The 12,586-nt window shown below is 49.6% G+C and overlaps 1 protein-coding gene across 1 annotated transcript; it reads right to left on the reverse strand.

Annotated features, from left to right (window-relative positions):
- Nucleotides 1-910: 910 nt before the first annotated feature.
- Nucleotides 911-9,870, reverse strand: LOC149361680 (cytochrome P450 2D19-like). Its single transcript, XM_089569566.1, has 3 exons — nucleotides 9,782-9,870; nucleotides 5,637-5,827; nucleotides 911-1,217 (listed from the first exon to the last, which is right to left on the reverse strand). The coding sequence occupies exons 1-3, from the start codon at nucleotides 9,853-9,855 to the stop codon at nucleotides 1,027-1,029; spliced, it is 456 nt and encodes a 151-aa protein (XP_089425692.1). The 5' UTR covers nucleotides 9,856-9,870; the 3' UTR covers nucleotides 911-1,026.
- Between the last annotated feature and the right edge of the window lie 2,716 nt (nucleotides 9,871-12,586).

Raw genomic sequence — 12,586 nt, forward strand, 5'->3', positions numbered from 1 at the left:
AACAGCCGACCTGTCTGCTTACTCGGAACAAAAGCTATGATTTAAGGCAGTTTAACGCCAAAAAGCGACTCGGGCTATGAGGGCCACAGCACGTCTTTTAGGCGTTCCTGTTGTTCGTTTGCACTTCCCGTCGTTTTGCGCCCATTCTTCACCAACCGAACCCGGTGGTACGCAATACACGTAGGTTATGGTTTATCGGGTTCATTGCACCAAGGCGACTAAGGCTATAAGAGACGCCGTAGTGGAGGAATCCATTTCGACCATTTGGGGTTCTTTAACGTGCACTGACATCGCACAGTACACGGCCCTCCATCATTTCGCCTCCAATGAAATGCGACCGCCGTGGCCGTGTTCGAACGTGTGTATTTCGGGTCAGCAGCCGAGCACCCTGAACACAGCCATCGCTGCGCTGCGGCTGTGCATGTAATGATACCGCATTTGGAGTACTGCCTCAACGATTTTTTTTTTCACCAGGAGGCATCAAACATGCGATGCAGAGCTAAGCCACCTTCTTTGATCCTAGAGATTGTATGCTGAAGATCTAGTTATGGGCGGCGTTGATGTCTCCAGTGCAGTCAAATGCTCGGTCTAGTTACCCATCGCAAAATGCCCGTTGCATACTTTGCACCTGATAGCGAGAAGGCCAGAGCAGCCGTTATTAGCCGTTTCCCTCTAAAATGATGATTGATACACAAAAATTACTCAAGACAACGGTGCAAAACAGAGGCCGTTTGCAGCTCTCGCCAGGCAGGTACATCCGCTCAGCAAAAACAACAGAAAACACGGGTGTGAGTAAGGAACAGCGAGCCCTCACACAGAGACTTTGATTGCACTAATAGTTTATTTAATAGTTCTCGTTACGTCGTGCACAGACGCAAATGAAAATTTGGCACAGGATCGGTCAGCACATAAAAACCACCCGGAAAGCAGCACCACATAAAGACAGCTGAGAAGTAAGAAACAAAACGAATGAAAAGAAAATAAGAACACTCGAGATAACCCTCATAAAAAAACAAAGAATGACCCTTAGGAATCATTGAAGTTCCGGGGCAGGAACCGGAAGCGGGCATCTTGCAGCTTGTCCAGTTCCAGCTCGGGATCCTCAAAGTCATATTGCAGTGGTTGGTCCAGAACCACGCGGTACTTTTGCAGCCCAAGCGTGATAAGCAAGAAAATCTGCCTGATGGCGAACTTCTCCCCGGGACACGCTCTCCGGCCTGCACAAAATGGCAAAAATTAGTACCAGGAGTAGGAAGGAAAACTGGTAGCCATTAAAACGCAGCACATGACCCTTTATTGAAAATGTGAAAAGCGAGCATATTCACTAGAAGAAATAGGTGAAATGGTAATCTCTCCCGGTTATCTATTGTAAAACTTATTCGCCCGTGTGGTTGCCCACCCTACCGCTGCAAACGTCGTGCTAAATGGTAGTGTTAGTTCGGGGCGTGGGAGCCCCGCATGCGAGGAACCTCTCAAGGCAGTTGCTGGGTAGAGACTGGGGGTTTATTTCTTTAGAGGGAGAGAGAGAGAGAGCGTGTGCAAGAATGCACTTTCGCTGCTGTAGGAATGCAGACGGTCACGGTAAGGGAATTGGGAATGCGTCAGTCGACGGGGCTGTGGGGATCAGATGCCGTCGGGGGAGACGCCTGCTAGCTTTTGTGGGTGCTAGCTTTTGTTGGAGCGGCCGGCCCGCGCTTGTTTCTGGGTAGCGGGCGGCGAGTATGCGCGGAGGAGGCAAGGGTTGGCGGAGCGGCCTGGCGTCGCTTGGTCGACGAACACGACATCCCTTCCTCCTTAGCTGTGGTCACCGTATCGGTAGGGCGGGCGCCGTTCACGCTGGGGTCTTAGCGCTTGCTGTTGCGTGGAACCGTTGGGCTGGTCTCTGCCAGGTTCTGTCGCACTGTTGTCCAGACTGGCCGCCGGTTCTCCATGTTTGGAGGGGGGCGCTGTAGACAGGTCGAGCACAGGCGAAGTCTCCGCTGGCAGCGTGATCACGTAGTACGTAGCTGGCACAGTGTATTGTTCACTTGCTGCTGGTCCGTTCGTCCGATCGTGTGGCGGCGGATCTTCCGTCGGGTAGGCTGCTGCACCTGGTTTAATGTGACCAAGGTGCCTACGAACCGTTCCGTCTCTGTGTTGAGAAGTCTCGTGGACTTCTGCGGAGCTCGTCGCTCCCTTGAGTCCTCGCTGCTGCCTTGACGCACTTTTTGATGGCAGGGCCAGGTCCAAAGCACGCTTCTGGTGGCGTCGATGTTGCAGACGTTGTCGTCAGCACTCCAGAGTTGCAGTCGGCTGTCAAACTTCTGAGGCTGCGACGTAGCTGCTGATCGAGTGGCTTTCTGTCGGCTGCGTCGATGTTGCAGACGTTGTCGTCAGGACTCCAGGGTTGCAGTCGGCTGTCAGACTTCTGAGGGCTGCGACGTAGCTGCTGATCGACTGCTTTCTGTCGGCGTCGTCGATGTTGCAGGCGTTGTCGTCAGCACTCCAGGGTTGCAGTCGGCTGTCAAACTTTTGAGGGCTGCGACGTAGCTGCTGATCGACTGCTTTCTGCCGGCGTCGTCGATGTTGCAGGCGTTGTCGTCAGCACTCCAGGGTTGCAGTCGGCTGTCAAACATTTGAGGGCTGCGACGTAGCTGCTGATCGACTGCTTTCTGCCGGCGTTGTCGATGTTGCAGGCGTTGTCGTCAGCACTCCAGGGTTGCAGTCGGCTGTCAAACTTTTGAGGGCTGCGACGTAGCTGCTGATCGATTTGCCTTCTGTCGGCGTCGTCGATGTTGCAGGCGTTGTCGTCAGCACTAGGGTTGCAGTCGGCTGTCGAACTTTTGAGGGCTGCGACGTAGCTGCTGATCGAGTTGCTTTCTGCCGGCGTCGTCGATGTTGCAGGCGTTGTCGTCAGCACTCCCGGGTTGCAGTCGGCTGTCAAACTTTTGAGGCTGCGACGTAGCTGCTGATCGACTTGCTTTCTGCCGGCGTCGTCGATGTTGCAGGCGTTGTCGTCAGCACTCCAGGGTTGCAGTCGGCTGTCAAACTTTTGAGGCTGCGACGTAGCTGCTGATCGACTTGCTTTCTGCCGGCGTCGTCGATGTTGCAGACGTTGTCGTCAGCACTCCAGGGTTGCAGTCGGCTGTCAAACGTTTGAGGCTGCGACGTAGCTGCTGATCGACTTACGGCAGTTGGTCACGTCGCTGGAAACGTTACGGCTGTACAGCTCGGATGGTCAAGCGTACCGGCTGCACAGCTCGGATGGTCTGCCATCTACGTGCTTCAGGAGAAGTGTGACTATAGGTATCCATAGATGACTTCTCCGGGAGTCTTCGGTGTGACCAGCACGCGAGCAGTCTCGAAGGTGTCGGTCCGCATAGCGTCAGGAGGAGCACGTGCTTCTTTGCTTCGTCGGAGACATCGTTTGCCACGAGGTAGAATGTGAGGCGCTGAATCCACGATCCACGAAAAGGCTCGATGACACCGTGTAGTCCTCCAGTAGCCATCGGCGACACCTCGAACTGCGTACGTTCTACATCCCACTTCTCGTCGCTGGTGCGGGGAGCGGGAGCCCCGCGTGCGAGGGGCCTCTCAAGGCAGTTGCTGGGTAGAGACTGGGGGTTTATTTCTTTAGAGGGAGAGAGAGAGAGAGAGAGAGAGAGAGTGTGCAAGAATGCACTTTCGCTGCTGTAGGAATGCAGACGGTCACGGTAAGGGAATTGGGAATGCGTCACTCGACGGGGCTGTGGGGATCAGATGCCGTCGGGGGAGACGCCTGCTAGCTTTTGTGGGTGCTAGCTTTTGTTGGAGCGGCCGGCCCGCGCTTGTTTCTGGGAAGCGGGCGGCGAGTATGCGCGGAGGAGGCAAGGGTTGCCGGAGCGGCCTGGCGTCGCTTGGTCGACGAACACGACACGTCGCAATCTGATTGGCCCTCTTAAATCTCTCTCGCCCCTCTGCTTCGTTTACCTATCTTGAAATCAGCGCAGTTGTTTAAAATGGGGCCGTCAGTTATTTATTCTGCGCACTACATGCCGTGTTCATAATCAGTTCCCTTTCATGGCTTCAGCAATGACTTTCCTAACTCGCCTTTGTTCTCTAGCCCACTCAGCTCTCTTCTGTAGTTAAGCGTTAGACCATTTTGCCATCCATAGCTCTTTGAATTCTCCGCAATTTAATATAAACTTTTCATTAGCCTCCTAGTTGCTTTTTCATTTCTGAGCATTGGTGTTACACTGCTCTTATATTATTGCCTATTCAATTATATAATTTACCTGCCATTCATTACCCGAGAATCAGGGCCAGATGCATCCCATCCCGTACTTACTGTCCCCTGATATCTCGCATTATAGGGATTATGTTGCTGCGGTAGAGCGTGTTCCCGTCCACCAAGAACCTGGTCAGGGAAAGGTCACGCCGGTCTGTGCTGAGGCGGTCGATGAGAGAGGTGAGGGTGGGATCCAAGCGCTGTTTATCGGCAGTGTGGGAGAGGTGGGAGATTGAGAGGACACAGGCGTCCGACTCACAGTCTGTAGAGGAAGGGGGATCGATGGGATAACGTGACAGGCAGTCTGCATCTTGATGGAGTCGACCGGTCTTGTGTTCTACGAACAGGTATATTCTTGCAATCGCAGTGCCCAGCGGCCAAGACGGCTAGTAGGGTCCTTGAGAGAGGACAGCCAACACAGGGCGTGGTGGTCGGTTATAACAGTGAATGGTCGACCGAACAAGTATGTGCGGAATTTCCCAATGGGCCAAACGAGAGCAAGGCACTCGCGTTCTGTAATGGAGTAGTTCTTCTCTGCGGAAGAAGACGGCTTGCGTACGCAATCACGCAGTGCTGGCCGCATTGTCGCTGAGCAAGGATGGCGCCAATTCCGTCACCACTTGCATCGGTGCGAAGTTCAGTCGGGGCAGACGGGTTGAAATGGGCCAAGACAGGATGGTTGGTGAGGACGGCAATAAGGCTGGAGAATGTCTCTGGTCCCCAGGAGAAAGGAACGCTTTTCTGCAACAGATTGGTGAGAGGGCGAGCGACGGCTGCGAATTTCGGGACGAACCGGCGTAAGTAGGAGGGAGCAGCAAGCGCCCAGCCAAACTGGTTTTCCGGTGTCCGGCGCCTCTTTCGATTCGAGCGTCACTCCGTTCCGTTAAGGCCGCGGTTTCCGCCTCCGTCGCCGCCGCGCCATAGAGGAGGCCGGCTGTGAGAATGAGGCCTCACGCACCGGGACGTTGCCTTCAGCCGAGGGGTATAGTGTTACCAGTGAACTGGTTACCGTATCAGTGGACTCGACTCGGGAATGAATCGTGAACGAATCGTGAACGACGAAGTGGCGGTGCGCTGGACGACGACGACGCTGACAGTGTGAAGCTGGGCCCTTGGAGTCTCTGAGCTTAGCGCTGGCCATCGCAGCGCAGCCGTCAATACAGAGTTCCCCGTAACATCCCCGTAACAATATGTTTGCCTTGATAACAGTGGTACAGTTGTCATTGTCAAGCAATAGTCACACGTGTCACGTAGGCAGAAGAAATATTTTCCCTCTAAATTAATAAGCTGTTCGGGGACAATGATCAAGCTATAATTTTACAATCACATGCGAGCAGCTGGAACTCATCTTTTTGCACGAAGAAGCAGCCGGAACGTCATCGGTACCTACCTATTGAGAAAGGAATGAAGTTCCGAGGTTTTTTGGGCATCGTAGATTCATCGTTGTTGAAATATCGACTCGGGTCAAACCTTTGCGGCTCATTCCAGTGTGATGGATCATTGAGCACGGCCCACAGGTTGAAGAAAATGACCGTGCCTTTGGGAATAAAGAAGCCGTCTACTATGAGGTCCTTGCTGGCTCTGCGAACAATAAGAGCGGAAAGGTAAACATGTTTGAGATTTTATTTCGCAAGCTAGCATTAAAAAAAATGGCACGAATGTCCTCTTCAGCCAAACTAGAGTGGCGGATGTGGAATAAGGCGAGAGTTCTGGAATAGAACTCCTTCGAATAGGATCTGACAGGCAAGGAGAAGCCACAAATCTACATACAGGATGTTTCAGCTAAAAACAACGAAGAACCCTACCAAGATTGACTTCTGCAGATTTTATTCTAGTTCATTTTACTTTTGCAGTCATTATCGTTTTACATATTCGTTATAAAAAGAGTGAGTCGTGAATTTTGCTTGACGCTGACACTAAACCGGGACATGTCTCTCACAGACGACCAATTACACGAGACATACTTGTTATAAATCGAGCTGAACATATTTAGCTTATAAAAAATAAGAAAGCGAGAATAGTTACCAGAAATTGACTAAATTAACAATCTATCAATAAGTTGTGCATGCAGTACATTCCTACGCGTTATTTACCTTTCAATCTGAATTCAGTCGGAACTCTTCACAAACATGGTGCAGAGAAAGCATTCTTGATCGCTGTCACCAGTATTTTTACCAAACATTTATTATGAACTATTTGTAACAAAATTTAAATTAATACCTTCCTAAGTGACAATGCAAATCTGTAATAAGTACAAGCAATTCTCGGTTACTTCTGCTTTGAATCTTGAGTGTTTTGAACGAAGAGCCGGAATTTCTCAGAAAGTTAAGCAATAAACATGAGCAAAATTCATCGGTTTATAATTTCCAATTTTCACGAAGGCCCATCTGCTATTATAAATTAACAAGTCTTGGACGCCACTGCCGTTACTTATGTGCTCTAGAGTCTTTCGCTCCACCAGTATACGTTAGCTCAAAGTGCGCAGTGGGAAAAGCTTCGTGAAAAGAAACGTACACCGCACTCGTGATTAATGTAATGCATCTGTTAATTAGAGTGGACGTTTCTGGGCCCTGAATAGGTGCACAGCTAAAATGAATCACGACTTCAGTTGCTTGTTTATTTATTCCACGTACAAATAAGGGAGCTCAATGTCCTTGGAAAACATGCCAAAACACTTTCAGCGCCTCAATGTAAAACAAATTCATATCGCCATTCTTTCTTTCCGAGATCCATCCTCGAATAGAACGCACTGCCTCCCGGCGTTACTGAATCCGCATGAGTTGAAACATTTTTGCTTTCTTTGCATCCCTTCTTGTGACAGTAGCGTATGTAATGTTCTCTTCTCGTGTGAATCATCGGCGGCTGTCCCTTATCTTCTCCGGAAATTGCACAGCAGTTATGTAAACTATGCACAGGCCTCGCGTCTGATGTCCCTTGTATCTTTTTTCTTGTTTATTTTTCTCCCGTAACCCAATGTACATCACGTGCCTGCCTGTTTGTTTGTTAATGCACTGTACTCTGCCCATTCCTGCTTTGGCCGCCAAAAGACGGCTGGCAGTATTGTAAAATAAATAAAAATACAAAATATATGGAGAAGAGTGATTACAGTACAAAACCCGAAAAAAAGGAAAAGGCACAATCCAGCAGATTAGATGCACAATGCCGCTTAAACTGCATACATGACCCCGCAAGCATGTAGTACGTAGGCCACGGAAGTTCAACAAATCTTCCCTGCCCTACCAACTTGGGGCACGTCGGCGATGTGCTTTTCAATCGCTGTAGCGATCAAGTGCAAGCCATTTTGATTGCCGTGGAGATGCGGCACTAAAACAAGTCTCGCTATTTATGCATCCAATGTAACCAACTTTAGACAAGATAAGCAACTTTTTTGCTCAATTCGCGTTTACATTTCATATTAAGGCAGCCTTTAGAGTTGGTGACTGACTACAATTAGCGCCTTCAAAAAATCATCACCGAGGCATAAATACTCAAGGAGAAATGCACAAGTTTATCTCATGTAAGCATCATCGCAGAGTCTTGTTCTGTGCAATGGAGACGTTAGTTCCTCTTTTAGAGCGGTGAATACAGTGGTGAAAGCGTTTCATACAAAAACAATTTTCAAAAACAACTGCGAGTATAACGGACAAGGTTGTTGTTGGGCTTCAACAGGTCTAATGTTTGATGTGAAAAAAGCATAGCCATTCTAGAGAGATTCGTTGCGAAATGTGGGAGGGACGAGAGATAGGAATGCAAAAAATATTTAAAGCTGACAAAATCAACATTGAAGTTTATTCTTTAATTTTAGTTGTTAAGCGCCTCATTTGCCTTCGATTTTGGCCAAACAAATGCAGCATTGCGAGCAGCAGAAGCTCTGATCTGTTCTCTACACAGTAATGCGTAGCAATACCAAATGGCGGTGCTCCGGTGTTGGAAATCTGTTGAATCCGCGGTGCGCTGAGACAAGCGTAAGAGCGTTTCGCTCGCAATATTCGACAATCACTGATAAAAAAGCGGTTTTCAATGTCTCCTGCATTTTTCACTCTAACGTTTTGCTACGAGACCACTGAAAAACCAGGTATCACAAAAACGATAAAGTTCAAAATGGAAGACTGTGACCTACTGCACAATTTGCCGCATCACTCCTCCAGAAAATATCGAGCACTCACATAAGAGAGCACGGTTAGTATAACGGTACCTGGAAATTATCTTTCCTTCTTTAAGCCCCTTGCAAGAGTGATAGTCTGTCACAAGGTGTGTACATGCCTTATTTTTCTTTTTCTTTTTTTGCGACCGAAGTGGCCACGGCTGGCCACGGCGCCGGTTGTATGCGGGCATGTCGCGATGCGGCAGCGATGATTTTGCCTCCCCCTCATGGACGATTGAGCCCTCGACACTGAAGGGTCAAGGCTACTCCGCCCCCTCCCCAGGATTATCGCCGGGAAGCGAGCGCTTGGCCGATGTAGGGACGGGAAGTGGCTGGTTGAATGCCCCCAGCACCTCTCCCGACCTTGGCAAGTTAGCATCGCTTCTCATTAGGGCCGTAGCTTTCCCTCGCGTCCTCTTCAGTTTCTTCGCGTTTCTTCTCCCACCTTTTTTAACATCTGGAAATTGTTGGCGCACTGGGCCTTGAGGATTCGTTTTTTTTGTTGTTGTTGTTTGTCACGAGAACGCGGTGGCGAGAAAACCGCGAGCCGGGCAGTTGGCTTGGAGATTTCGGTGCGTGCGGACGTGTGTGAGGTCAGCCAGGGAAGTGGTCGGCAAGCGAGCTAAGGCGGGTGTTTGAGGCGTAGAGCGCGGCGACGGCGGCCCCGAAGACGCGTGGCCCAAGCTCGCCCGTATCCGCAACCCCCCATCAGCCCCGCGCGCCCCCGCAGCCCGACGCTCCCTGCGAACGGACCTTGCCACCCCGCAGCTAAGCCACCGTTTCTCCCCACTCGCTTTACTCGTTTTCTTTGTCCTGTCGCCCTTTCTTGACCGAACCTTTTGTATAGCACTTCTTTGTTCTTGTAGCCTTGTTGTATAGTTCTCGCCCTGATGTTTCCCTCTTCTTGTTAATAGTGATTTGTGTTCTGATTTTGTGCTTGTTGTTCCCGTCGCGCCTGTGCATTTCCGTTTTTTTTTGTTTTGTAACCGTTTGTTCTTGTTCTTGCCCAAGTAAAAGGGTTGCTAAGTAACTTGACTACGCCTCATGCCTCCGGTCAATGGCTAATCAGGCGTGGCCCCTATCAGACACGTTCAAGCGCAAAAAACACGGACAGAGATGAGACTTGGACAACACGAGCGCTTACTTCCAACGTTAACTTCCAGCCCCAATCGCCGGTCAGCAGTCGAACCTCATCTTTTGCACGCGGGGTGGAGAAGTTTGTCGCTCTTCCCCCTCCAAATTTACGGAAAGTGCAGTGGTGGGCAGGTTGGACCGAATAATTATAATTTCGGCGCCAACCAAACATCAAGGACGCCCACAATATCGTGACATAGTCTGGCAGGTACGGTGCACCTGACGTCGTTTTTTTTTACAGTTTGATGTAGACTTACTGTCTGGCGCCTCCAAGATTGGCTATAGGCTTCCAGCGTTCCATTTCCCAGATGCACGCCAGAGTGAACGGCATCTGCTTCCGGTCCTCCCACGTTGGAGATCTATGCTGACCGACTGCGGCATCGATTTCTCTCTGAACGCGGGCCTGTATGGTGTCCTGGTGAACAGCGAAGTTCAGAAAGTGCCATTGCAGCCGGTCGGCAGTTGTGAACGTGCCACCCACAAAGAAGCTTTGTGCGTTGCCGACGAGGAAGCGGTCTGCAGAGATAAGGTAACCAAGAGAGCAGGTCATTCCACCCTCCAGTGAGTTAGCTTCTCCTGCCGTCAACCATTTATTTGCACAGTTGATTAAGCAACTAAGACGTCAAGCTGGCTCTTGGCGGACAGAGAAGAATTAATTTTGTAGAGTAAGAATGCTCCGCGACTCACGTTGGAACACGGGATGCTTCTCGTTGTTTGCCTTCTCAATCATTCTCGCATAGGAGTGAAGTCCTTGCCTTTCTCTTCCTTCTGTTTTTCAATAGAAACGTCCATCTGTTGTCTTGAGAGAGAAACGTAGGTAAATACTGCGCTGCTGCACGAAGTATCTCTCCGTATCACTGAACGAGATCATGGCTTTGTAATTCTAGCGTTGAAAAAATATTATAACACGGCAAATCATGAGGTCATCGAGTATCCTCCCTTGTGTTTGCTATATGCTCGAACTCCCCGTGTTTTCCTCGATACCATCTTCCCGTTTTCCCTCAACGACAGCGCGTCCGTTGCCCAGATACTCTGCCGGGCCGAAGAAGCCCGTCGTATAGCCCGTTTACGTACACTGGCCTGTCAACGTCGCTCAAAAGAATACTACGACCTACATCATCGTGCAGTCACTTACTCTCCTGGATACTTTGTCTGGCTTTGGACGCCAACGCGCAGACGAGGATTACATCAGAAGTTTCTGTATATGTACGATGGCCCCTTCGTCGTGTTTGACCGACTGAATGACGTGAATTACGTCATCGCCAAGGTGACGACGGATAAACGCCGTTCCCGCAAGACACAAGTCGTTCATGTGGCCCGCTTGAAGCGCTGCCCCCGTTGATCTGCCTGACTTTCTCGGTAACGAGAATCGTCTGCCCCTAGCGAAATGGTTATGCCGATTAGCGGATTACTGAGGACTTGGAGGAAGAAGAGGGAGGCGTGCGCAGACTAGTCCGGGCTCTGAGCCGTTCGCGGCAAGCTGTGTTCCGTCGAGCCCTCACCTGTATAAAACCCATTTCATCCGCTACAATATTAATATACTTGCAGACGCGTGACATAGGGGCCGGAACTCTGCTGAGCGGAAATTGTGTTTTGTGAGACATAAGTGATTGCAACATTCTGAAACTTGCTTTATTTTCGCAGGGTTATGTTTACCTAAGTGTGGCAGTAATTTTCCTAATACGTGAAACAACCACGGGAAGCCCTTTCCATATGTCGGTTTTGTTAAGTCTTTAAAGCTTCATTCGGGATGCATTTTTCAGATGGTATTGAATACAAAATGGTATCAGGACGGGTATAATTATTTTCTTGGGTCAGCGAAAAATCGGCATTCTTTGATCTCGGAGTGCATCTTGCCGCAATGTGACAATGAGGTTGGCTGAAGAATACTGCTCGAAGGAAATTGCTTCGTTGCGAACCTTACGCCGTATGCTTTTGCGTCTCCGGTATTCCTTGAACAGTGTTGTTTTTTACTTACTCTTCTGACGTAGAATAAAAAGTTTCGTTTCAAAGCTTTTATTGTTCAGCGCACTGAAAGCAAATAAAGAAATCTTCCGTCGCATATTTGCAGCATTGCGACAGAATGTATAGAAGACATAATGCTTGTCTAGAACACGTTCTGGGCGTGTTTCGGGCTGAACACGCGGCGTCTAGCGATAACATTTGGTTAAAAATGGTCTTGATGTAAGCATGTGCAGTTAAATTTGTAGGATGTCGTCGACATTTTTTCAATTCCTGGTCACAGCGGCTTTCATAGATGCGGCACACACATTTCGGTAGTTCTAGACATGCGTTTTGCCCTCTGTGCAGGGGATGGTTTAATGTTAAAAGTTTCTTTCGGTGTCAGGCGCCGGCAGAAACTGATTGAAAGATGACGTAAGCACAATCAGTAGATGCAAGGAATTCAAATCTGCTGATACTAACACCTTCCTACTGAAACGTAGCATGTCTGAGTTGTTCCACTGGCTCTCTCTCCGCGATCATGGTAGGACCACGAGAATATAAATTGCGCTGTCTTATGGCTGCACTTTAGAAAAAGGAGTTGGTAATTCTGGTGCTGTTTACCCGCCGGGGTCCGTGGCTGCGAGCCTTAGGTGTCGTCCATGTTGACAAAAACAGGCGCAAACCAGTACCATACAGCTTCAGCTAATAAGGAACAGACTTCGCATAAGTAGCGGTAAGTTGCATACTCACATTGTAAACGTATGGAATTCACGTGCAGCTCTACACAGCCTCCCGTATCTAGTGAATGGGAAGCGCTCGAGAAGTCGGGAGAGAAATTGCGGGCAAAAACTAAAATGCGGTCCTTCGAACAGCGCCGCGCTCAGCTTCTCAAGGAGGTCGTTCATCTGCCGCAGAGCTAAAGCGTCGTCTCGGAGCCCTGAGCCGTACAAAAGAGACACGACATTGCAGGCAGCGTAGTCCTGAAGTGGCCTCTGCAGGGACAACGTCTGGCTGTCAGCCTCGCTAATCCTGTGCTCCAGCAAGTGGAGCTGCTCCTAGAAAAGAGAGGAGCAAAGGCTTCAGTCTGTATAAGTACTACCACGAACACATCTTTTACG

The sequence above is a fragment of the Amblyomma mixtum genome, chromosome 2 (genome assembly GCF_055824585.1).
Source record: "Amblyomma mixtum isolate Tamu chromosome 2, ASM5582458v1, whole genome shotgun sequence".
In the NCBI taxonomy this organism is placed as follows: domain Eukaryota; kingdom Metazoa; phylum Arthropoda; class Arachnida; order Ixodida; family Ixodidae; genus Amblyomma; species Amblyomma mixtum.